The sequence below is a fragment of the Amblyomma maculatum genome, chromosome 2, assembly GCF_055883805.1.
Source record: "Amblyomma maculatum isolate TAMU_Amacu chromosome 2, ASM5588380v1, whole genome shotgun sequence".
Classification (NCBI taxonomy): Eukaryota; Metazoa; Arthropoda; class Arachnida; order Ixodida; family Ixodidae; genus Amblyomma; species Amblyomma maculatum.
The window spans coordinates 4376316-4402913 of NC_139345.1; the positions used below are offsets into that span (position 1 = coordinate 4376316).

At 44.5% G+C, this 26598-nt stretch overlaps 1 protein-coding gene across 1 annotated transcript in view; it reads left to right on the top strand.

The window, feature by feature from the left end:
* The first annotated feature begins 681 nt into the window (after nt 1–681).
* The window catches only part of Karybeta3 (karyopherin beta 3), a 91816-nt gene continuing 65899 nt past the window's right edge, over nt 682–26598 (top strand). The window contains exons 1-5 of the mRNA XM_084593150.1: nt 682–838; nt 10911–11184; nt 12790–12892; nt 13145–13241; nt 22368–22472. Coding sequence (XP_084449276.1) covers nt 758–838; nt 10911–11184; nt 12790–12892; nt 13145–13241; nt 22368–22472 — 660 coding nt within the window. The 5' untranslated portion in view covers nt 682–757. The remainder of the gene's footprint in view (nt 839–10910; nt 11185–12789; nt 12893–13144; nt 13242–22367; nt 22473–26598) is intronic.

Below are 26598 nucleotides of genomic sequence, written 5' to 3' on the forward strand. Positions count from 1 at the left end.
ATTTTTTTTCGGCAACGACATTATGTCATCAGCTTTATCAATTGACACCACTCATTAACCTCTACCAGTTCTCAATTACTCACAACTGCTGCGGACACGATTTTGCGGACACGGTCTGCGGACAGAGATCTGAACATAGCGAAGGAATGCTTTCGCATCAATATCAATATCCTCTTGCAAATAAAATAATGAAGGGGACGTTTATTTTCCGGTATCGTTTCTATCTCAGTGACAAAGGCATATGAATTCGGTAGGGCGACCACCGTACCCACATTGAGCAGCGCGCTATCTGTACACCTAAAAATTTAGCAACCATATATGTGGTTAGATGCAATATGACTCTAGCAATATCCCAGTGTTCAAAAACTGCTGATGGTAGATTAAAAGAGCGGGCGCTGACAAAGGCTGCTGGCACTCCAAGCACATATATTGTACCTAATAAACGTGTGTGCGAATGGGCATGCATGCAATAAACTCAGTCATAGCGCTGACTGGCGCTGACAGAGTGCTTTGGCACGGCCGGTCTCGAGGGAGAGAGCGCGCGAACGCGCTCTCCCTCGAGACCGGCCGTGGCTTTGGCTTGGTAGTTAAGAAAATTACCTCAAGATGGCCCAGCTTTCGCTCTTATGGCTCGCTTCCGCTGATAGGTCATCCTGTCGGTTTGCTTGCTGTACTGAGGCCTTTAATGAAACTTCCATCTCATGCCTTTTGCCTCCGGTGCGCGCCGTGGCCGCACGCTGTTTGAGTGGTGCCGAACATGGAACATGAACGAGCGCAGTTTAGCGTGTTGCTCCAGAACTTGCTGAGCACGGACAATGACACGAGGAGCAACGCAGAGGTATGGATCGTTTTGTCACTGATGATGTCACTATTTTTCTTCTGCTGTCATTCGCGAAAAGCGAGTCGGCGCACAGTACCGGAGTCAGGCTTTCATTGAATACTGTTTCATCAAGGGAAATGAAACTTCCCTCTGCATCCTGTGCGACGAGCACGCAGCATCAGGCTTTGCGATTACCTCAGAGCCTTGCGGGAATGTTATTTCACGCTGTCTGATCTGGCGGCTTGTCGGGCGTCAGGCGGGAAAACGAGCACGTTGCTGATGCCGCTACCGAAATCTAAGCCTAACTACCACGACTTCTCAACTTTGTAGTTGAAATGCGACTTGTGCAGTGGATGGTGTTGAGTGAAACGTTTCTCCGCAACTTAGGTATCGCATAACAGCACATATCAGTGTTCCTGATCTTTACTACTCTATGTGGTCTGGTAATGCTGATCGTTGTCTGGCTACTACGCCACCCTGTCGCTTTGCCCCTCCCGTCAGCTGTCGTGCCCAGCGCGTGCGCGCCTGAGGGCAGTGTTATTTTATTCACAGTGGGGTGATCATAAGGACGGTGGTGTTGAAACTTGCGAACAGCTAGCTGTGCGGCTGATAACGCATTGTACGTTACGAGCTTGAGTACACCTTCCGCGCTCTTTAATCGTGACAGCGGTTTAGGTCATGTCGACACCCAGTCGGGTCGTTGGACCCTCGGAGTCAAAAGCGTTCAATTTATGTGAAGTCGCTGATATCGGTGCAAGCCATCTCGAAATAATGCTCAATGAAACCGGAACTATCTTGTGTGCAAATATGCTTTTTCACGACCTCGCGGATGTGATGAATTTTTTTTTTTTGATTACAGACGTGCAACGCATTGAGCATAAAAGGTTTTTGAAACCCTGCTTTGTGGTGTGCCTTCCCATTGTCCTTGTTCGTCGTCGCTTTGTGTGTATGAAAGCCTTATGTATGTACCAACACACCTAGCAACTGGTTTGAAACCCTGGTCATATTGTGTGCATGAGAACATGTGTCCTTGTCGAACTGCACTAGTTTCGTTCTAATGCTTTGCGAGGCAGGCATGGATCCGAAAAGCAGCCTTTTAATTACCCACCACAAAAATAAAGTAAAATTTATGGAGTAATTCCAGTTTGCAGGTTTATTTGGCTGTGTTTTGTAGTTAACAGCACTTTCTCTGGCTATGGCTACAGAGCAGTTGTGTAGCCGGCACAAGTAATCACAAGTGTAGTCTCTGATGCACTAACATAGTTCACATATGATACTACACAAGCAGTTTATTGTCTGCTTTAGTGCTAATGACCACGGTATGACCGCAGGTCTATTTTTCACAGGAATAGGTTGCATGCATAATGCCGTAGTGCAGAGTTAGCTATTTTTCAGCTTTATTAAGCAAGCCCTATCACATAGTAAGTGTGATTAGATGTGAGCAGAATGCCTAGAAGTTTCAAAGTTGGGTTGTAGTAGTTGCTTTTTGAATGGTGGCAAAGAGGCTAATTGGAATATGGGGGGTATTCACTGACGCGCTATGCGCGGTGCATTGTGGGTAATTGAGGTGCAGTCGGCCATTTTTGTGTCCACGGAATGAACAGGGCAAACGTACGTATCAAGTGCTGTCGTGCGGTTCTGCAAGCAGTGGCATCCGCAGCTATATGTTGTTTATTGAGCTATCGTAGACTGTGATAGACGCGGGCACGTAAACAACGGAAGCTGAAGAGCTGCGCGAATGACCTCAGCATTTTAAGGTTCTGGAAGTACACACGAACCACTCCACTCGAACGAGACACCTCACTGAGATGCGTCGTCACGTATGGCTGGCACGGCTCAACCGCACAAGTATCATGGAATATGAGAAATGCATGTAAAAATGGGTTGGTCGGGAATCTTCCGGATGTGCCCTAGCAGCCAGCTCTTGTCACTATCCGTGCACGACTGTTCTTCATGCACTCGCAAGACACATTTCCGGTAAAAGAGCAGCGCGGCAATGTATCGCTTCTAGTCATGCGCATGCATGCAGAGAGCCACCAACACCTTCTCGTCGTGTTTTGCTGCAATAAAATCCTTCAAAGAGGGCTCGCTGAACTTTGTGTTTGCCGTACTTGCCTCATTCGATCAGAAGAAGTCGGATGTTCGCATTGTCTGTGTCTGCTGCTAATCAAAGCAGACCACATGCAGATTTGGCGAAGGAACGTAGGCGGGCAGAGTTGTTTTGGAGAAGGTTTGAAGAACTTTATAAACTTATTTATCTCTAATAACAAATGAAGTTTAGCTTAGTCAAAACTGCACTGTGTTTGAAGAGTTTTGTTGCAAAAAGTTATTTCGAGCCCACAAGGCAAGGTGGCGCCACTGGTGTCATCGCTGTGGCCTGTGGCAGCGGTTTCGTTTGCTTCCTTACCGCCACAGACGATGCAAACATCCGATTTCTTCTGATAGCTTGAGGCAAGTACACCAAACAAGTTTTGTATAAAAGATACTGACTACCAAATGCCATTTCTATGCAGAATATCAGCAACAAAAACTCGGAGGTTTAGTTGGTATAAACGTTGGACGGCACGCACGAAATTGCACAAAGAGCGAGTTCGTCTGCTTCAACCGCGGCTCAACCCAGCCGCTTGTAACATAGCTGTGCTCTTTGAGTGGTCAGTAGGCTTGCGATTGGTTTCTTGTGACGAAGCTCGTCCGTAGGACAAGGAATTCATGAATGTCGCACATATTTATGCGTGGGCACAGGCCGACGCTTGCCGTGCAGTTACGCATATCGGCTGCACAAGGGTCGGTACCAAAGTTTTGTTTCGTACAGGTGTCTGTTTGCATCGCACACACTTTGCCGATAAATCGAACTGGCACTCATGATACTGATTAAGTTTTCATAACAACGGTGCTGGCATGAGGCAGAGTGACAGAGCAAATGGATGCGCACGAATAGCTAAGCTAACCGCCGCCCCGTACTAGTACTAGTCAGAAGAGGACGCAAAGATGGCGTCGGGCTGCATACTGACGTCAGTTGTGACCTCACATGAATACCCCTTATAGCACTGACACTTTGCTGTTGTTATAATGGGCTGTGCATAATAGGAATTCGATTAGTTGTGGAAGGTCTTTGAATGCCAAAATTTATTTGCAGATGTAATTCCTTTGTTTTGTGGAACTTGGTTCAATGACCAGATCTCGAGAGGGGCTTTGAAAGCCTCTTTATGCGATAGTATTGAGAGCCTGTTCAGGTGTTTATTGGAAGACAAAGAAGAGACACCAGCCAATATGCAACCAGATGAGCTTTCTTTTTCACTCACAAGAGGGTGCCACTCTTTCTGAACTTGTATGGGAAGCCTGTGCTATGGCAGGACTGTCCCTAATTCAATTTTCATGTGATGTCGTGGCGCTGCTGGCGTGCAAACGTTCTTATCTGGGTCTGCACAATTTGCGGCACAAGTGTGAACTGCTGATACTCTTATGGAGCAGTAGAGTTGCTAGTTCAGCTAGTTGGCAATAATAGAGCGCAGAAAGAAAGACTAACAAATGCGGGACAATAACAGAAGTAGACTAGTGTCACATTTATACTGAACTTCACGAAAAAAGAAAGCAGATGGGCAGAAGACAACCACAGCCATGCTACAGTTACTGTTACGCAGCAGTTTGTAATCCTACCTCGCCATCCACTACACAGATGGCTGGATGCCACATTAGCCACTTCTTTCGTGGGTCAAAATTTTTTTCGGCAATGTAAAAAGCTAGTTTTAGCAAAAAGCGTATGCTACCTCTTTTTTTTGCATTCCTGAGATGACCGTTAACCACCCTTTCTGACCCAGGTAAAGTTTACTGCAAGAAAACGGTCACATTTAAACTATGCAAATACAGGGTATATACCATGTCTTTTGGTTCATTTGGCAAAGAAAGGCACTACGGCTCAGTGAAAAGTAGCATCATTACATCGGAAAGGCTTCATTTGGTCTCAATCACGTGACGGACCAAAAAGTTGTAAATCAGGCGTGACACCAGCTGAACGCTGGGCTCTGCATTGCAATAGCGGAAGTTTTTGAGGAGGGAGACCTACACCATATGGCCCGACAGGGCATTTGGCATGTTAAACAGCTAATAAATTTTTAATTACCATTCTTTAACCAGCAAGCACACATGTTGAGGTGTTGCTTAGTAATGGCGCGTTGACGGCTGGCTTCGGCCTGTTATACATTTTTATACATGCAGAAGTGTTGCTGAGACCACTCCAGTGAGCCGTCAGCACACCCTTACTGAGCAACACCTATAGTCCTACCAGCACCCACTCAGAAGCCTCCAGTTGCACAAAAGAAAAAGAAACTGAAGTACTGAAGTTCTTTTTTTCTCGTCAGCACGCCCTGCATTCCTTTTATAGTTTGGCTGACAGCAGGCATACTAATCTCTTCGACAACCTGAAATGCCACCTAAAAGTATCATCAGGCATCTACAAAGGATCCTTACATGTGTTTGGTCATCGACTGTGTCTCAACACTCAACAGTGCTCAACACGCAACACACCTTTATGAGCACAAATGAAGTAACCATTATATTCACACTGAACCGAGTGGCAAAGCAAATGCCGACTTCTGGGCTCCACAAGTTGGCTGCACACTCGTTCGTTTTCACTTGATGGACAGCTCCAGTGACGTGTGCGAAAATTCTCGCCCCCCCACGCTGAGATGTCATGCTGGCGGGTCACCACCTATGGCATATCGCGTGGCGGCCCGCGAGGAAGCGAACACATTCTAAAAGGAACAGTTGCTTGGATTTGGCCCCTGTTTATCACAGTTGTAAGATATAAAAATATGTAAAAATTCAATAAGTTGGCTCGCACTGGACAAGCCGGCTCTGAATCCATGTTGATGTAAAAAAAAAAAGTGGTGTCTGCAAACGAGGAGATATACAAGAATAAAGAATATATTCCAATAGTTCACCGCATACACTTGTAAGCGATATTGGCCTGTAGTTTTCAGTAAGACACTGAGAGCCATTTTTATGTGCTGGTAGAATGTTCGTTTCCATTCATATGGCAAGACACGAGAATGATGGCAAGCTAAACAGAGCTGAAATTTGGCAAATACCGAGGTACAGCTATTAAGCACATGCCATGGGATGTCATTCCCAGTGGCTGAGTTGGTTCTTAATTTAAGTAGTTTCAAAACACCTTTCCAGGAAATAATTGTCTGATATAGTGTCTAGGTGAGAGAGGATCGGCCCAGCTGTGATGCGCTACATACAGAAAATGTGGATTGAAAGTAATTAATAAAGTGGTTTGCTTTTCCTTTGTTAGCAGTGGATTAGTCCACCAGTTGCTCTAAATATCATACACCTGACACATAGCCTGCAGGAGTTAGATGTGCAAGCACACATAAAATCTGTGTATGGACATTGCAAATACCTCAGACTTTCATGCCAAATTTCGTTTTATCGAAACAAAAAAGAAGAGGATACTATCTGGTGTGCATCCGCAGGCAGTCCATTACAGCTAAACATTTAAAGGGACAGAACACTGGAATTTGTCTAAACTTTTTTGCCGCAGTGGGAAGATTGTCTAAAATGTTCGATTCTGTAACGGTTTTGGAAGAAACGTTGCAGAAAATTTCTACCGAGAATTTTTCGATCAGTGCATGCGCCCTTATGTAGTCTGATGCTGGAAACCATGAGCAGCAACCGCGATGACGACTGGTGGTTGACAAAAAAGGCGTACCGAAAACAAATGTGAATTTCGCTCGCCAGGCAGTAAATCGACTTTTTTTGCTTAGAGTAACGTCCTTTTCAGTTTCACATTCAAGGCTATTACGGCACAATAACGCATGCCTCGTCGGCGAAAGTTTTACTTGGTGCTATCATTGCTTCTTTCAAGGAATTCCAAACACTGTGGCGCCATATAGTGGCAAAACCTAAAAGTATGCCTCTCGCGGTGCAAAAGGAGGGGCGGTTTTTATTTAAGGACGCAGTGAAGAGCGCAAAATATAATGAATTATGTCAAGCACTCCTATGGAAAAAAGAGCAGTGTGCTTACGAAAATCAGCGATATTTTGCTGACATGTAGTCATGTGGGGTACTGCATTGAAAATAATAGGGTTTTTCCCCTAGATAGCGCCTCAGTTGTTTTTATGTGATTTTCGATAAATTAAAATTGCAAAGCCTTTTTTCTTTGGTATTGTAGTGATTGATCTGCACTATATGAGGCAAGGTCTTTTTATCTCAACCATAATCTTATGACATATTTTGGCCAGTGTTCCGTCCCTTTAAGTGGGTATAGGAGCAGTGCTCTAGAAGATTGGGCAGTGTGATGACTGGTGCCGGGGAGCAGGCTGCTTTTGTGATAACTTCCACCGGCTTATAGCAGGTGCTGGGACACCAGGGTTGCTCCAAAGCTGCGCAGTCCTCTTTGAGGCTATTTTCGCTCATAATGCAATTGCTGGAATAAATAAAATGGCTACTTATTTGGGGTTTTTGAATTGATCATCGTAATTTTATATACCTTTCAGCAGAGGCCGTTCATGTTCTAAAGCAGCGCGACGTTTAACCATATCTGCCCTATGACAGCTTTGTAAGATTATGAACATACTCACCACTCTCATCACTTGTGACTAAGCCGCTGGTGTCTCATTGTGCAGGGGTGGAAGTGCTGCGCCATTTGCTCCATTCTGCTCCAAACTGCTTTTCCTGTTCCATCCTGCTCCAAAGCACAATATTGCTCCAAAACTGCACCAAACTGCTGCCTCAGTGTCTTGCTTTTAAATTTAGCAGGGTATGATTTGTCCTTCCAATGTCCTAATAATGGTATTGCCTACAAAAATTGTGACCTGATGCATTACAATTGACTGAGATGCAACAGGGCGATGACACGTTGAGTTGCACATACATGCTATAGGGCTCGTCATGGTCTTAAGTTATTGCAACAGACAGGGCTTGCATAAAAAGCATAAAAGTTTCATAAACTAGAAAAGCATGTAGCATAATAAATGTTTGTTTGCAAGTACATTAAAAATGGGCCACAAGCTATTGGAGGGAATTTTATTGCAAAAAAGTGATCTGTGCACGTGACCTTGTACCTTTTCTCAGCCTTTTCAGTCACAGGTGATGAGAGAAGCAAGAGCAGTGAGTGAATGAGGCCTTGCAAACTCTCATGAGCTGTTAGGAAAATTGTTCAGCTACAAAGAATTTTGAGTTTTACTAATCGTTCTGCTGTAAAGACAAGCATGTACTTCACCATCAAGTCTCTTTGTTAATAACAAATGTGGCAAGCCTATGTTAGACAAATTACTACTTGAAGTGTTATGGGGGTGGTGCCACGAAGGTTCCAGTCTACAAACATTCTTAAGAGTGTTGGAAAGTCATACGAGGCTTATCGCCAATATGTTGATATTATTAATGGGTGGCTCCTGTGTCGCTCAAGCAGAAAACAGCAAACAAGCTGAAGGAGGAAAAGGCTACCTTTTAGTGCCATCTATCCACCCTGAATGAGCTAGGGCGTAGTGCTCAGAAATTTTTCAGTACAGGTACAGGATCAAAAGGCGAATGCACAAGCTAGATGGCGGAAATGGGCTGCTTACTGATGTGAACTCCAGACTAGTGGTAGTGCTTGAGCATGTCTAAATGGTTGACTCAACCTTTGAATCTGTCACAATAGGCAAACCCTTTTAGTCAAACACGGTGTTCACTTATAAAGGGCACAAGAAAGCATTCCACTAGCTGCTAGCCTGTTCCGAAATCTTGCTCAGATCGGTTGTTTTATATTAAACATCTGTGTTTTGGCCATTTGTGTTGTCTTGTCAGATATGCGTGTGTAGTCAGAAAATCACTGGACGTTGATTGAAAAGCGCTCAGACTAAGGTGTTTTGTGTGTCAGGAAGAGGAATTTGCAATCATTAAAGATAATTGACTCAAGAAACATTCTCCAAAACTCGTTTTATTGCTCCGAAGCTGCTCCAAAATGGCTTTATAACTGCTACCTGACCTGCTCCAAAATGCTTGACTCTGCTTCCACCTGTGATTGTGGCTGCATAAAGCTTTAAAGAATAATTTGAAATAAGAGAACTAATGCAAGTTTACAATGTAGAGGCAAGCTTTAAATTTTAATGTGAAAATAGTCTACTCTGCTTATGAAATAAAGCTCAGGAGCAAGAAGTACCCTTATGACAAGGCCTTTAAGTTTCTGAATTGCTATACAAATGTATATAAATATATATTTATTAATTATTCATGCATACTGCAGTGAATATGTGCACTATGGCAGGTGTGGGCTACAAAAGCATAGGTATATACATTGAGTATCATGTAACACGTAATCAAAGTACAATACAATATGCAGAAAAAAAATATACAAAAGCATTCACAAGTACGTGCCAGGCATAAATGACCAGGGTTATGTATCCTGAATGGCGGATGGAAAACTAGGGAGGATATGAGCGAATAGACCCAGGTAATGAATTCAGAGCGGGGGAAGAAACTGAATTTGAGCATGTTGGTACGTGCTTGGTAGGGTACTAAATTGAGGTCGTGATGACACTTTGTAGATGATGTTGGCGCAAAGTTAATGTAATTATCGCGAGAAATCCTAACTGAAGAGCTGACTATGGAATGCAAGAATTTTAAGGATTCGACAATTGTGTCCACGGCAGGATTCAAACCACCATCCTTTCGTGCCCCAGCGGAGTAGGCTAATCACTGCTTTGTGCCGATTTCCTGAGGACTCCATAATTCCCGTTGTCTTGTGTAAGTGCGCTGCTTTGCATATTAAGGAGGTACAGAAAAACGGAGCGTGCCGGGAAAGGGAAATAGCTCAGGAGGAGGGTTTTGAGAAAGGGTAATAGATGACTGTTATGAGTTCCGGGACATTTCAGCGGTGCACCGGTGGCTGTTGCCAGAAAGGCCAGCAGTGGTGCTGGGGGGAAGAAAAAAAATGTCAGCGGTGGCGCAGGAGGTTTCGCTCTGCTGGGAGGAGATGCCGCTGGCAGCGCCCATAGAACGTTCTGGAAATTATGGGAGCACGCTCATGGTGTGTTTGCTCGCCTTGTATGCATCACCACTTGGGCTTAAAGCTTCATTACACATCACTGTGGGTAACAACGCACCAGGTCCTAGTTGCGAGTAGGGAAGACTGAGGAAGCATTTCATGACGGATGAGACTAGAGTAGCTCGAAATGCCGTTTGTTGTAACCGTCGGGAAGTGGATGTGGAAGAGATGCACTGTGGTGTTTGAAGCATTGGACGTGATAGTGTGTAAATAAAAGGTGCAAAAAGTTTTAACGAAACGTCCCGCTAGGTTTTGGCCTTCATATTTTTAGAAAGTTCTAAGCATCCCCCTTAATTTTAATATGATAGCATTAAAGGTTCCATTGCTCAGAAAATCTGATGTCAGCGTTGTGAGTAAAAAATCGCGGGCGTGGTGCTGGTGGGCAGTAACTGGCAGCTGACGTAGTTCGAGCACTTATTCTTTGATAGCATGTGTCACTTAACGAGGCCGCTTTATATAAGAAAGGTGGGAGGAGCTGCCAACTTGGGTTGCTCATTTGAGGTGGGAAGGTGGATAATAATCGGTCTTCCAGTGCTCTTGGATGCCAAGTTAGGCACGCTACTCCTAGGCCACACAGGCACGTTCATACGGCTTGGTTAAAGTGTAGCTTTATATGTTGGGTGCTCGCCTACGTTGTCGTGTCATACCCTTAAAGGCGCAGCTGAAGTGTCCTCCAATTTTTTTTCTTTACTTTGTGAGGCAGAGTTGTCAAGCTTGTTGACTTGTGAATTCTGTTCATAACAAGAACATTGTTGCTTCAGGATGGGAAACAAAAATACATGGGAGTTAAATTTTTACTGCAACCATTTTCTTTGCCTGCTCAGCATTATCTTTTTCAGGATTTCTGCACATTCTATTGAACCATCCATAACAGTGCTCTTTGCCTTGCTGTGCCGACTCTGTTCAGGCAGCACCCTGGTTGTGCCAAAGCGTAGTTTCAGTGCAGCCTGTTTGGCTGACGCTTTGACGAGCATCCTGCTTAGAGTGTTTTGAATTGGGTTGTGGAAAGTTCCAAGACATTCCAGGAGAATGGGTGACTGGTGCCCGTGTATTATGCAGGCAGCCTATGATGGCATCCCTGCCAACAACCGGGCACTGTTCCTGCTTGGTGCCCTGGACCCTGCTTCAGGACCCGAGGATGTGCGGGTGCTGGCAGCTGTGTTGCTGCGGCGCCTGCTGTCAACTGAGTTCGATGCCTGCTTCCCCAAATTGCCGGCCGAGGCCCAGACCCAGATAAAACAGCAGCTGCTTCACAACATACAGACCGAAGCTAGCAACACCATGCGCAAGCGACTGTGTGAATGTGCGGCTGAGCTGGCTCGCAAGCTGATTGGTAGGCTTCTCCCTAGTTGCGTAGCTGAGTGTGGTGTTTTATGAAGGCAAAATTCTTACTTGCCTCGCAAGTGGAGGGAGCAGGAAATGAGACAGATTAATCACGTGATTTTATATAAAAGTTGCGACATATTTACCTCCAGTTGTATGTTACGCACACTTCTTCACATAATTGTATGCTGCTGATTGTAAGTGGTAAAGGCACTTTGCCAAACTCTTTTCCAGTCTTAGGGCTACACTGCCAAGCAAAACCATGCCAAATAGTGCTTTTGCATGTTTTTATCAGTTTAAGTGGAGTTAAACCAAGGTTAATTTTTAAATTATTTTTTTTATATCAGGATGGTCTTCTGTATTTATTGGCTGTTTATAATTTGTAGGCATGGAGCAGGCGTAAGAGAGTAAGAAGTGCCATGCTCTGATCTGTCAAAGCAGAATGGCAATTTTGTTTTATCTTCTGTAGCGGAGTATTCCGTAGGATTCTGTTTTTTCTTCCAGAATAAAATAGCAGTTTTTACCTACTAGAGCAGCAGTACGTTAGGTGTAGTTCAGAAATTCATTTTTCTCTCATTCTTTATGCTTGGAGAAAGTTCTGCTGCTTTTAGGAGGTAATTTTCTCTCTCTTGATGCCTGCAGTCAAACCCACTTATAAACAATACTGTTTAGAACAATATATTGGATAGAACAATGGACTAAAGGGGCACCGTCAGCTTTTTGCTGTTTTTATGGTAAAATAAACTGGTTATAACAATTCTGTCTAGCAAATTATCGGTTCCAGCAATTAAATCTGGCCAATAGGAACCAACCGTAAAGGAGAAAAAAAACAAATGCTGCGACCACATCAGCCGAACCACATACATAATGCGGGTACTTTCCTTTCTGCCGTCACTGTTTCCTCTGTCCTTCAAGCTGATCAGATTTCAAGTCAAGAATTTCTTCTGGTAAGCGGGCTTCGTTTGGAATGCCAGTGATGCAAAGGTTTGCGAAGCTCCCAATTATGTAATGGTAACGGTCGGGTGCCAAGACTTGAATTTTTGCACATTGACGATGCATAGGGACGATCAGGAGGCTGCACGACAGGCGCCTTACAAATGATGGAGGACTTTGTCTTTCTATATGTTCTCCACTAAGTCATGTGCAGAATTAGGTACCCCACAAGGAGATGTCAACTAATATGCAGGGAAACATTCAATGCTACTTTCCTGTCGTTAAATTCTCTGAAGTTTGTCATTTCTTTCTTGTTTATTGTCATAACCCAGTTATAACTATCATTGGTTATAACAGTGATATTTTGCTGGCACTTCAATATTGTTATAAGCGGGTTTGACTGTATATCCTATTGCGGTTATTCCTTCGATTTATGCTGTTCGTATGCATGAGGAGCATATGCTTATAGTGAGAGTTCTGGGTGTTGTACTGAGCACAGTAGAGAGGTTAAGTATTGCCACTTACGTTGGGTAATGAAACTTCTAGAGAGACTGAGTTACTGTTCGTAAGCTTGTAGTAGGCTCTTGGCTGTTGTGTAAAGGGTCTAGTTGATGGCAGTCATTTAATGTTTGACTATCTTTGTTACCCGATGTTCAGCTTGAGAGGGTTCCCTACTGTGCAGATGATGATGCCAACAACCACTGGCCAGAGTTTCTCAAGTTCCTGTTTGCATGTGCCAGCTCCACCAACCCTGTATTGAGGGAATCGGCCTTGCAGATATTTACGTAAGTGCACAGCCTTTCTGGGCCAGCTCACGTGCTCAATGCTACCTCCTGCTGTTTTGCCTCTGTTATGTTTCTGTCAAGCATGCAAAGACGAGTAGAAGTGTGTTCATTGAAATTCTTGTGGACAGTAGCCATAGAAATATGCACGCTTATTTGTGATCTTTTACAGGTAGCTTGCATGGTCACGCATAATGTTTATTTAATGATTCTTCGTGTGAGGTGTACAGCAAAATGCCTTGTTTTCATTGACAGCTCTGTGCCCGGGATATTTGGAAACCAGCAGAGCCGGTACCTGGAAATGATTCGACAGATGCTGGTCCAAAGCTTAGCTGACACCAGCAATGCCAATGTGAGTGCACATGATTGAGCGGAATTGTGATCTAACACGTTGCAGTAAATCCTCAGTAGGTTGAGCTTGAATATCTTGGAATACCAGCAAAGCCAATACAATAGCACTAAACTCCAGTAGGCAGCAGGTATTTTTCGCCACTTACCTTAAAATCTCTTCATGATGAATGTGCTCAATGTAAACCCTTTCGGGGGTTTGAAGAAGGGGCCACTGGCTAGTGAATATTGCATATCTGCCAACCCTTGTGATTGGCCTTGTGGGCTCCCTTTTTCTTTTTCCTTTTTTTTTTTTTATTGAACTTTCTGATTGTACGGCTATTGCTCTCAATCTCCCAATAGGTTGCCTCTGCCTTTATAAGAATAGTCTTTGCGAAACCATTATTGTGGAATCTGCAGCTGTATTGTTGTCGCTAGCATCACCATTAATGGCCGGCCGCATTAGCACCATCGGCATTATCAGCTAAGTTGCTGATCAGAGCCAAATCAAGTCAAAACCAGAGTCCGTGGCTCATTGCATTTCATGTTTGCTGTTCTGGTTGCTTGCATATGTTAGGCTGCCTCTGTGCAGTGTACAGTGTAAAGTTAGAATTCTCGTGTGCTTAACGTCATGGTGTTATCAAAGCCCAAGAAGAGATATTTGCAGATGTCTTCTTATTTTATACTTTTGAATTTCTTTTCTTTGTGACATTGAGAAAAGGCAAACATATTAGATTTGGCACAACGTGTGGCTATGACGTCAGCATATTTCACGGTGGCAAATGGTGATTTGCAATTGAAACTAAACTGAATTCTGCTCATTAATGTGCAGTACATCTACTGCTAGTGAAGAGCTACCAATCTGGACTATGCTTTAAGCAAAACTGCTCTGACAGATTTTTGAAGCTAGTAATTTCGGCTAATTGTTACTGCAATGTCCAGGAAAAAGGACTCATTGGACACTACCTAAAGGTTGGTCAAGCCCCCCCTTCCTTTGGCACAAATAATTTCTGGTGATGGCAGGTATGATACTGTGGCCTGCAGGTCGTGCCGGATATGTATACTCTGCTTCGTGCACTGTTAATTTGCTTGGTTTACAATGAAACTCTGCAGACATCGAGCAGATCTTTAACTCTTTTTTTTTTTTTTTAATAGAATATTGAAGTCCGGTTGATATCACTTGTAAAAGATTAGGATTTTGGTGTTGCCTTAGAGTTCTGTACTGCACTGTCAAAGGTGCACTAAAGAGCATTCTGTAATATCTCGTTTTTGTTTTATTTTAGTTTTCTGGGCTTCTGTGAATAAATAGTGTTACAGTAGAACCCTGCTATATTAAACTCTGCTATAGTAAAATCTAGGATATAGAAAAGTGAAACTGAAGTTTAAGCTCATCTTCCATAGATGACTGTACATTTTTCTCCTTTTATAGTAAGGACATTTTTGATAAAAATCGGTTATAGTAAAGTGTGTCTGGCCGCGGCGACGCTTTCCCACAAAGTGACATCGCCGCACATAAACTACCTAGAATCGCGAAAATTTAAAAAAAAGAACGGTGTTTTTAATGGCTTTACCACTAGGCTTAGTAACACTCAGGAGAAGCCAACTTTACATAAGCCTTGGAGCCGTGAGGGAAAGCATGCAGTGCATAGAAGAAAAAAAAGTAAAGCTGTCTACAAGCATGGAAAAAAGGTGGCGCGATCCGTTTAGAATGTAAAGGAGAGTAAAAGTGCAGCGAGAAATAGGGAAGGGAAGTAACGACCGAACGTTCACAACACTGTGCAGCACGAGGCGGCAGTGGCAAGAACTGGAGGCGCGGCATGTGCAGTTGAAGCATTTGACTGCCATGCGCAGTTCTCATCTGTTGCCTTCTTACTGTCGGAAACAACAGCTGACGCCGTGTTAATGCAACGCTTTGGTTTTCGTAGCCACGTCGCCCTCATGCTTAAGAAGTACTTCACAAAATGTGAACAGAAAATCTTGTTGCTGAAAAAATGGGACGAAGGGATGGTAAGAGAAAGATGGAAGTTATTTGAGTTTTTTTTTTCATTAAGCAACAAGACATGTTCAGTAAGTAGCCATTTAGTTATCAAACGGCAACTTCAGGACCATGTTATCACCAACCACTGATATAGTAAAGACCCTGGTATATTAAAGATTTTTGCCGGACCCAGGGACTATAGACCGTTTACAGCGAGTAGTTCAACTCTTCCCTAAAAGGTGGCGCCACAAGGACGGCCGTCATTGCTGGCCTTCGGAACGCATCGGCGCGCAGTGCTAAACTGCTGCTGTGTATCTTGTGTAAGAATACCAGCTGACTTTTAAACAGCGCTGCTTTGATGCAGGTGTCATCTGTATTATCGAAGTATTCTGCGAGGAAGTAGAGCTAATGACCCTATTGTTTATTGGCGGAATAACAGAAGACGATAAGGTGCACATTATGGCCTAGGCAACCGTTTTTCTGGGAGATGTATCACGAGTTCATGTTCCTTTCTGGGACAAGAAAGCGCCTGTGAATTGAAGAGAATGGCTATACCTCACGCCCCAGCTCGTTCTAGCACCGGCAGTAGCCATGGCAATGCGAGAACGACCCTGACGTACGTTTTCTCAGGAATTGGATATTGAGTCTTTGCACTGCTGCCGAGTTTTTTTCGCAGGGCGAGGTACCTTGACGTTGCTATTAATGTATATGCAGTTATACGAATTGATTGCGCAGAGAAGGAAAGTTAGTGTGGGCATGTAAGTGAATCTGTTTACTTTAATTAGGTACTATTCCCTAGGATATGCGGGATCGAATCTCGGCCTCGGCGGCTGCTTTTCGCTGGAGCCAAAAACCCAGGCGCCCGTGTTTTGTGCGATATCAGTGCACATTAAAGAACCCCAAGGGGATGGGAATTTCCGCAGTCCTCCACTCATAGCATGAGTCGCTTTGGGACGGAACACCGCACAAACAAAACCAAACTTTAATTAGACAAGTACTGCTGAAATACATGTAATAACTGCTGCTTTTATGAAACTAATGCACGGGCCAATGATGAAATTTACCATAAGATTTTTTTTATATCCCCGCTTGCTTGGGCTGCGTACCGTGCGTTCTGAATTCCGGTGCAGTTTCCAGTCGCCTTCGCCCGAGCGCAGGTAAACGCCGCTGAGCGCCTGATGCGGCCTTCAAGCAGCGTAATAGTTTTTTGAAGCCAGGACGTTTACAGGAGATAAAATTATATCTTATCAATTGTCGGGGATTACACGCGCGTCCATATTGAGCAGTAAGTATTGTGCACAATGTTAAATGAACATTCATAATGCGTCTCAGCCAGCACAGTCTGAGCATGCGTTCGCCCTTTGCGCAAGAAAATTAAAAAAAAAAATAAGTTTGAGGGAATAATCAGTTTGTAATCTATTCAGTTTTACAGAAAGTCACGTTTTCCACAAAGGGCACTAGAGAGGGAATTGATAAAAAAAGCAAAAAAAAAAAAAAAAGAGTCGACGGCTGATGGGTTTGTCGAAACGTTCTAGCCAATGCAGACATTTAGGAGGACGCAATAAATGAACTACGTGGTTAAATTAAACATTTTTTAGCACCTACACATACTATAGCCATTCACATGAAGTTTATTGCCTGTCTACCAGCTCGTTGTCCCCAGCGATAGCGGGTACGCCGCACCGTGCAGCCGAGTACTAGCGCGCCGAAAGCCGTCAAACCAGAAGGCCCGAAGGCCAGCGATGGCGGAAGGGTCACATGATCAAATATGGCAGCGCCCATGCGCTCGCGCTGTAAAGGGTCTATACCATAAAGGGGTTCTACTGTAGTCGCAGACAAGGTAAAACCTCGTTACAAGAGACACCCAAGGGACCCAAAAAACATGTCTCTTATAACCCAAAATTCTAAAATCACTGTGTTAATCAGTTTACTGCACATCAGTATATAAATGCATTCACACGCATTAACAGGAAATTGTTCATGAAAGCTTAAAAAAGTTATTCATACTAGTATATGTATTTTTGTGAGTGCAGAGTGTATTGCTTCCCAAATTCTGGAGGTAAAGCACTTCACTTTGCAAGCCTTCCTGTTGCTCTAATACCTTTGAGGCACTCTTACATGCTCGTCACCCTCAGATGCTTACATGCTCGTCACCCTCAGATGCTTACAAGCTGGTCACCCTCAGATGCTTACAGGCTGGTCACCCTCAGTTGATTCACAAAGAGAAAGACATCAGGATTCTAAGCTTTCATCTTGTGATCAAATTTTAACAGTGAGGAGTTAAAAATGCTGGATGTCATTCATGCATTTTGATTTGCTTCGTAGGTAACAGTAATGAGATGCCGTTTTGACTTTCCAATCATGGAGAAGCACTCCTCAGTTCCTGACATACACAACAAAAAGGACACTGATATGGAACAGAATTTACCTAAGGGAATCTGAAGTGCATCATGTACGAGTTGGTACGTTCCAGATGCATTGCATGAGCACACCGGGGTTTTGTCTCTTCTAAAGAGTGAAGAATTTACTCCACGGACCTGAAAAAGTTGTCCTTACCATGACTCTTGTATGCAATGTTGTTAACATGGCAGACATAGGAAAACTAACCAAACCATTTTCAAATGTCTCTTATAACCGAGTGTCTCTTGTAACAGTGTCTCTTATAACGAGGTTTAACTTAGCTGTAAATTAAGGGGGGAGGCTACCCTTGAACGCCAACTTTTTTATTTCTTGAGGTATTTGAATGAAATTTTCAGGGTATGCTCATAGTACACACATTTGAAGAACTACCAAGTTTCATGGAGCTGGGCTCATCGGTTCTCAAGTTAGAGGAGTATATCAAGATAGTTTACATAGGTCCCTAGGGGCGGGCCTGGAGAATTTGCAAAATGTGCTAGCAGTGTGAAATTTGTTATGGTCATTCCTGGATAGTTTCCCCAGGGCAAGACAATTCCCTTTTTCCAAATCTCCTCTCTGAAAAATTTTAGTACAGCCCCAAATTTAGGGTTCAAATTTACACCTGACTTAACGATATTTTAATTGGCTGCACCTAATTACACATGAAATATTTTGAAAAAAAAAAAAAAATTATCTTGCCCTCAGAATTTTACTTAGGTATATAACAAAAAAAACCTCATGAAAATCCAATAAGCGGTTCTTGAGCTATGACTTTCCCTAGCAGCCACACCATTCAAAAAATTGATTCTGAGAAAACGGCTCTCAAAGGTTGAGAGAACAATAACTTATTTGTTTCTCAAGTTATCATGATGAAATTTTAAAGACAGGCTCATGACATTAACAAATGAAAAACCACCAAGTTTCATAGAATTGTGCACGCTAGTTCTTAAGTTACAGAAGCATATCAAACTGGTTCAAATAGGTCCTTTATATCAAGCCTGGAGAAATTGTGAAAGGCACTGGCATTGCGCAATTTGTCATGCTGATTCCTAGATAGGTTCCTCAGGGCAAGACAAAGCCCTTTTTCTAAATTTTCTTGCTGAAAAATAGCATAGAATTGGATTTTTTGTTATCAATTAGACCTATGTTGATTAACGAAATTATGACAAATTCCAGACATAATATTTTGAATACATGGGCTTGCCTTGCCCTCAAAAATTTATTCAGGTACAGTCGAACCCACTTATAACGGCCCTACTTAAGACGAACACTCGCAATTATCACAAACAAGTCCGGTGCGGCTGTCAAAATATACATTAGGGCTATGGCGCTCCGTCGATCTCGGCTACAGCGAACATCTGTGCGACTAGCCGATCGGCTACAGCGAACGCCTTGGTGCCATGGACCACTTTCCACATGCTGCGATCCGTCAATCCTGAGCTCTGCAAGCCGCGACAATCGGCATTCCCGATTCCCCCGCGGCATTTCGCCCTAGCATGATGGGCGGCGCAGACGCAGCAAGCGGTTTCCCGGTTTATCTATCGCGGCATCTCGCCGGAGGAATGAGGAGCGGCCCAAACGCGACAAGTGACTTCCCGGGTTATCTTCCGCGGTATAAACGCCGAAACGAAAAAAAAAGAAGCTAGCTAAGTCTGTACTGAATGCGTGTCGCACCTCGAGGAATCGTGAGCGACCACGCAACGTTTAACACGTTGCACGAAACCGTTCAGAGGGCACGACGAAAGATCGTAAATCCGGCGAACGCAAAAATTGCAAAATTCGAACAGAACGTACGAAGTACAAAGACAGCCAACTACGACAGCAAGCAAAGAGCCGTAGCAGACGACGCGGGGAGGCGGAGACCGACGCGTCAGCGGCCGCAGCAGCCAATAGTAGTCGCCCGATCCCCCGCGTTCTCGCGGAGCGCGCGCTTTGCCCAATCGCAGCCTTGAATTCGAGCGCGGGAAACTTGAAAGCCGCCACGAGGCTCTCGATCGGTAGCAAGCCACGCCTCGACCGCGCCGCCGTCGCCGCTGCCGAGGGTGGCAGAAGAAAGCGCAAGAATTCAAAAACAAAACAAGACCAAGATGGCGGCGCTCATTTCGGCGGGAGAGGAATGGTGCGCGCGCGAAGTTGGGGAATTTTTGGCGCTTGCTCGCTGCTCCACGGCTGCCGCCGCTTGTTAAATAATTAATTTCGAGTATTTCTATGGCGAGTTGGGCATTGATAATTACAGAAATGGTAGTTTATAAGACATACTACCGGAATATATAATCTTCCAAAAATCGACATTTTTGCGATTTTTCGGTTTTCAAATGTCGCGTCTCCCCTTAAAGGAGTATAGACATACATTTTCTGCTTCGGTATTTCTGCTTTAATTGAGCCACAACGGTCCGAGGCAGAGGGACTGCCATCCAGAAAGCCCCAGCACAGCTCAATTAATTATCAGGGCAATTATAAGGACCAGTTTCAGTTTCGATCTCTTCGAGCACGAGCGCGCAGTGACATCAAAAATGGGAAAATGCCACATGAGCGCCTCTTACTGGCAAGGCTGGTGAACATGTAAACACAGAATCCAATGACGTATGCGGGTAGCGCTTTTCATCTGCTTGCGATTGCACATGCAAGAAAATGTCATCGAGCAGTGCTTCAGCGTAGCATAATTAGTACTGCGACATTGTTTCGCCCGAAGGCACGGACGTTACTGACATTGCCAGGCACTTCTATTTTGACTCGCACGCCAGCGACTCAAGCGACAAAGTAGGAATCAGAAGCAACCATGAAAGCTTGGTTGATTGGCGTGCAGAAAATGTCAACTGGTAAGACATGTTGAACAAAGGAACTGATTACCGTGAGGATGCTGCTCTCTCAGTTCGGTTTGCCAGCACTGTGAGTCAAGCTGTCATTCGAAAAGAAAAAGCTTTAGTAAAAAATTACAGCATGGCGTGATCAGCCACCGTGGCCTGCTACCGCGCAGCTCCTGTGCTCATACCTGCTCACGTGCTGGTTGGCCTCAAACCGGTAGGTCTTGCGTGCCCCCGTCCAAGCATGTGGCGCCATCTGGCGCTGTCAAGACAATCTGGGCAAGTACAGCCGTGGCTGCCGCGATTGGCTCCCAAGCCATAATCTGTCGCGGATCACTGTTTATTCGCTTACATAACCCCTTGTACAAAGGACTATGAATAACGACTAAATTGGGAGGATTTTTTGGGAAATACTGAGGTGCTAAAAGTTAATGCAGCGACACAAGCAAGCTTTTTTGCTGCTGCTGTCCGGTGCGACGTGCCTGGCGTTTGCTAGCTCCCAAGAACATATTTTATTATGAGATGGGCTTCCAATAAAGCAGCGTGAATTACCAGCATTTATTACAGCGTTAGCCCGTTCCGAAGTGCCGTCCGCTCCTCTTCAGTGTGAAACCAGCTAGGCCTAGCGAGGTCTAGGGCAGGCGAGGAGCAGTTCATCTCCCGGCGCGCCAGCAGGAGGCGCCGTTGCCGAATGCTCTGCACTTGTGCAGGCATACTGTTGGGGCCTGAGTATAGCAGGCAATCTCCATATGTACAGCAGACTCAAGTTGTATGAGTCCAGCCTAAAGTGAAAAGAGTAAATTCTGCTTCCCTTTTTTGGAGTCCGATCGGTGTGTCCGCATGCACGCGCAAAGTATACCCAGGCTTTGCACTTGAAAACATGCGGACCGCAGAATCATTGCCAGGTAAACTAATCGTAATGTGCACCAATGAAGACACTAGTGTTAAAGGTTATTGAGTCAAACAAGCAGAAGTGCAGAACAATCGCATGCAGGGCAGAGCTGTACACAAGCTCCGGCATGGTGAGCTATCCTGTGTCGTCACTGGTCTTTGCTTTGCTGATTCCATGTCACAGTTTCTTGATGACGTCATGTTATTTATCTATGTACACGTTTCCGTCACAGAGATGTCACTGTCGATGGATTTTGAAGGACGGAGTATTTGCCTGACAAGTTTTAAGATCAAATTAAAATATCTTCGCAGCAATGTGAGAGGTAGGGATTGCTTGGGGAGCATCTTTGTATAACCAGGAAAGCAATCATATTCCTTCCGATGCTTCAGCAATTGGTGTCTATTCTCCTTTAAGCTGTCGACAGTAAAAATAGGCCCATACTCTTTGCTTTCGCGAGAGAGGCACAGCCTCATCAGTCTGCGATGGGCAGTGAAAATTCTGTAACATAATCTTTATTGACATTTTTATATACAACGAAAATAATTTTTGATAGAACCGCTACGTATTAGTGGTTCTGAGAGCATGTCACCGAAACAAGCCCGATTCTAGTGTACTGTGTTCACAGTACCACTCCATGTATTACTTTGCTGATGGCAGATCAGCAAGCCACAATGTGTTTGCCTAAAACAAATGTTTTTGCGGTGGGTGACTCCTCCTCCTTTCTGCGGCGAGTTAAAGAAAAAAAATGAAGGGTGAGAGCCTGAGGCGCTAGATCTGATTTCAATAGCGAAATTCATCGCAGAAGGCAATGTTTTGAAGTTTGTAAGAATGCTAAAAGGCACCCTCAGAATCTTTTTTTTTATTGCGCCTTTAATGTAGTTGATTCTTCAGGTGCTGGAAGTGCCCTTGTCCACTGATGATCTTACGAGTAGATCTGGCTTTCTGGTTTCTTGATAACTTATGGTAGCGAGGAGGTTTTCCCGCGTGAGTGTTGTTTTGATGGTATCTGCTGCTTCACTTTCATGGTCCTTTCCAGCAGCTTCTACTGCGTTTCAAAGTGGCAACACACTTCTTGTGCAGGTTCGGTTTGCAGCTGTCAAGGCCATCATTGCTTTCCTTTTGGTGCACGATAAGGAAGTGCCCATACAGAGGATGTTTGCAGACTGTATGCCCATGATGCTGCAGGTGGGTGAACTGTAGTTTCTTATTGTCTCAATGCATTGCCAGCATAGGCATCACTTTAAGAAAATGCTCGCTCAGAAGCCTCCATTTACCAGAAGCCTATGCAACTGCAACGAAGTAGCTGACTGACAATGAATGGGCTGATCAAAATTGTCTTGGCCTGTCACTTTGACAGTGCACATGGTAACAATGCTTGCTTCCGATCGTTCTTCACCATGTCTCTAATGTGGATGTCTTCAATCTTCTGCCTTGCGTTCAAGATTGCCGACACAGTGTTAGGTGCAACACCGAAGCCTGCGAGAGCGTGCTTTGTGTTGATTTTCGTCTCAGGCAAAACTGCTTTGTGTTTCGAAGCTGCCGTTTTGTGTGATGAAGTCAATGGACTTACAGAATGCATCAGGTGCGCACGAGTCTGTTGAAGTGGTGACTAGGACGTGTGTCATGGTGAAGCAACTGTCGAAGCAACTGGAACGCATCTTGGTATTGGAATGCCAAGCTCTGTCGGAGGTCTCGCTTAGTTGGGACATGCAGTGCATTGCAAAATGAAAACCAATGTCTGTTTTCAAATGGCAGTGGGTGCTTTTCAGTGTGCAATCTTTTTTTCTTTTCGTGTTCGCGCATCGCCATCTGCAAGCGGACTCACATGCTCTCTCGCTCGCAGTTATACGCAAGCGGTGACATATAGTCACATGATAGAAACACGCTTGCACTGACTGGCCCATCTTCCATGGGACGGAGCTCCGTCGCTCCCTACTTCCCCACCTCCGGCAGGTCTGGTGCAGAGTGGAGGGAAAAACCGGCTGTGAGAATAAGGCGTGACAGGCATGATGGCTTGCAGCAAGTTGCAACTTGCAGGAGTGTGCAACTAGCAGTGCCTGCTATTGAGAGTATAGCAATGTGGGATGCATGCTACGTGGGTTTGAGATTGCAGAAATATAAAATGGCAGCGATAATATGGCAATTTTTTATAGCTTTTAACCCAAGATTGAGAGGAAAAAAAAAAGGAAAATTTGAACGATTAAAGTTTCAAATGTGCGAAACTTTGGTCGATGATTTTATACATTAATTCTATGGAGAACGTGAAGGGGCCATTGGCTGAGTTTGAAAAATCAGGCAGGTCCTGAAAAGCGAGCATCTAAAAAATTGGTTCGGTGACTGTATAAGACATGGCACTGGATAACCTTATCTGCAACTTTGAAGTAAGAATACGGTGTGTATGTGCCAGCACCCTTCTTTGGGGCAGCTTATTGCCTTTGCGAGCAACGTGCAAGCAGCAGTGGACTGCTTTCCATTTGTCGTTAGCCCTAGTGAGCAGATTTAGCTGTGCCTGCTTTGCTGATGTGGAAAAGGCAGGGCTCCATCTGATCTGACATGCATGTTGCATGCTGTACACTATATCCTGTAGACTCGATGCTCTTATGTGCAAAGTGTACCCCCGCAGACAAAAGTGGTATATTCCACGCGCTGCGAGATAACTGCCTGCCATATTCTTCTGACAGAGAAGCAGTTATTTTTGAGATTTGCATAACATACCCTCCTTGATATACTTTGCATCTAGTTCAAGCAATTTTGTGTGGCACGTTTTTTTTATACTGAAAAAATGCAATCATTGTTTGCGTGGAGTATACCACTTTTGCCCGCGACTGTACATGCTTGTTGACTTGGGGCTTGAAAACTTGGCAGATATTGGGCGCGAGCGCCACCACTGGAGCGAACGGCGCTAGTGTCGACCTAAGGGAGAAAGTGGGATCACGTGACACCTCTTACTGCTGCTGAAGCAGACGCTCGATTGAATTTGTGCGTTTTAAAAGCTAATAGTAGCGTTTATTTTAGTAATTTGGGTTGATACAGAGTGCCTGCCTTGCACTTATTGATCTTGCATCGTTACTGAGGCTGCTGAAGTTTATTTAGCTACGGTCCATTACGCTCTGTATCCGGACGCAAGCGAGGGAACTCGGCGCAAGTTCCCATTGCTACCCGAAACTTAAGCTCACAGAATTCTCCTTCCTTTATTAAAATTTGAATCTCTAAATTAGCAAGTCATCATTCTCATGATGTGCGTGCAGACATTTCAGCGAGCAAGATTTTGTCCAGAGTTGGCGCTAAAAGTTCGGTGAGTGGCAGAAGAAACGGCGCGCGTTTTAATTTGCGCTTATCACTTGTGAAGCTAATGATACTATTGCTGGAAGGATGGAAAAGGTGCTGGCTTCTTCATGGAGCAGTACGCTCCAAAAGAAAGGAGGGATTGTGCGAAGGCCAGAAGGTCTCAGATTATTCTAAATGAACACGTTGACACGGAAGTTTCACAGAAGTGAACTAGAAGATTCGGCCACCTCGGGCAGCGGTATGCGTGGTGAGTTGTCTTAGGCAGTGTCTCCAGTATCGTAGTAATTTAAATTACAGAGTCCATGAATAAACGAAAGGTAGATCATTGCATGCATGTTGTGAGGTGCTGATCAAGATATGAGTAAAAAAACTACTATGCGCGGGAAAAACAAATATCCGCTCTAACCAAGAGTGCCAATGACGGTAGTCAGTGCGCAAGAATTCGCTGCGTGGAACACACGCCTTCACACTAGCTAAAAAATGAATCCATATGTTACCCCCGCAATCAAACTTGCTTGCTCTACTACGTTCAAGGAAGCATGGCGCAATGTACCGCTTCTGCCTGCGCTATGCGAAGGCGCTCGACATCTGTCAGACTCCTGGCAGTCCTGCGCTCTTGCACAGGAATTCCATTACCTGTGCACTGACTGCTTACATCTTACCGGTTGTTTGGTATATTCAGTTTTTGTTTTCATAACAGCAGAAATGCTGCAGCCAGTGCGCTTCGTCGTAGCAGTAAAGCTCGCCAACTTCGACAACTCTGATTTGGTGATGTGCTTTTTTGCCGAATAACTGGGTCTCTTACCTCAAAATAAGCTTATACAGGCCCAGACGGAGGTGTATATTAAATACATAAATGAACGTAATGCTAATGCGCAACTGAACTGTCCAGGAAAGCATCCTACAGCAGCCGTTTACCGTGCATTACCCACTTTCTTCGTCATGCGGGCGCTTCCGAGAGGTGGCGCCACGGTATGTCCTCGCGCCCAATATTCCCAGCAGATGCAGCATCACAGTGCTATTAGCGCTGCGTAATGAGGGCTAGATGCCGGCACCATACGTTTCCTGCGGGATATGGAAACCCATGTCTAGTGTGCTGTTGTAGTTGGTCACACCTGTGCTTTAGACCAGTGACATTTTTAGCTAGAATAAGGTGAGCTTTCTTCATACTCTGTTTTTAGCTCGCTTCATGTGCAGTGCAACAAGTGGTCTATTTGCAGTCATCCTATTTCTAAGGCTGTTTTATTCGCTGTTCTTGTGCAACTTTAAATACATATACAGGGGGCAGAGAAGGCCCTTACAGGTGGTATTCTATTTGGAAATTGGAGATGTGTAGATGAAATGTAGCAAACACCATATTTTGCACTAAAGACTGCAGCAAAATAGCTAGATCTCAAAAATTCCACGTTAGGCCTTAATGAGATGCTTCGGAAACGCATTGACCATGGAACGCAGGGGTCATCATCCATTTGTTCCCAGGCCTTCTGAAGGGATTGCGGATTGCTTGAAACTCTCCAAATTATTGTGAGGCTTGTTGTAGGCCTCTCTAGGACTGACCACACGGAGCAGTCAAGCTCTTTCTGAGACTTTTCTGTCGATTCCGCTTGATTTGTTGTCGGATGATTGTGATGACATTTTTTTTTTTTGAGATGCCCGTATGAGGTGGCTGCCATGGCCGGGATTTGATTCAGCATCCTTGGGCACAGCGGTCGAGTGCTCTAACCACAGAGCCACAGCGGCTAGGTGCATTTGCGCATTGTTTAATCATTTGATGCTCTAGAAGGCATGCGCGTCAGTACACTCGCCATTATCACAACATCGGCGGAGAATGTACTGGATTGTCCTGAGTGGCACGCCGGTGATCAAAGCGATCCTCTGCAGAGTGTCGGCCTGAGAGAGCAGGGCTATCATGGTCCGTATGCTTTCTTTTATCATAGTGCTTAAAGCAATTATATAAATAACCATGAGAACATAGAATAGCCGGGAAGAAATATGCAACATGTCATCACATTGTGACAAAACC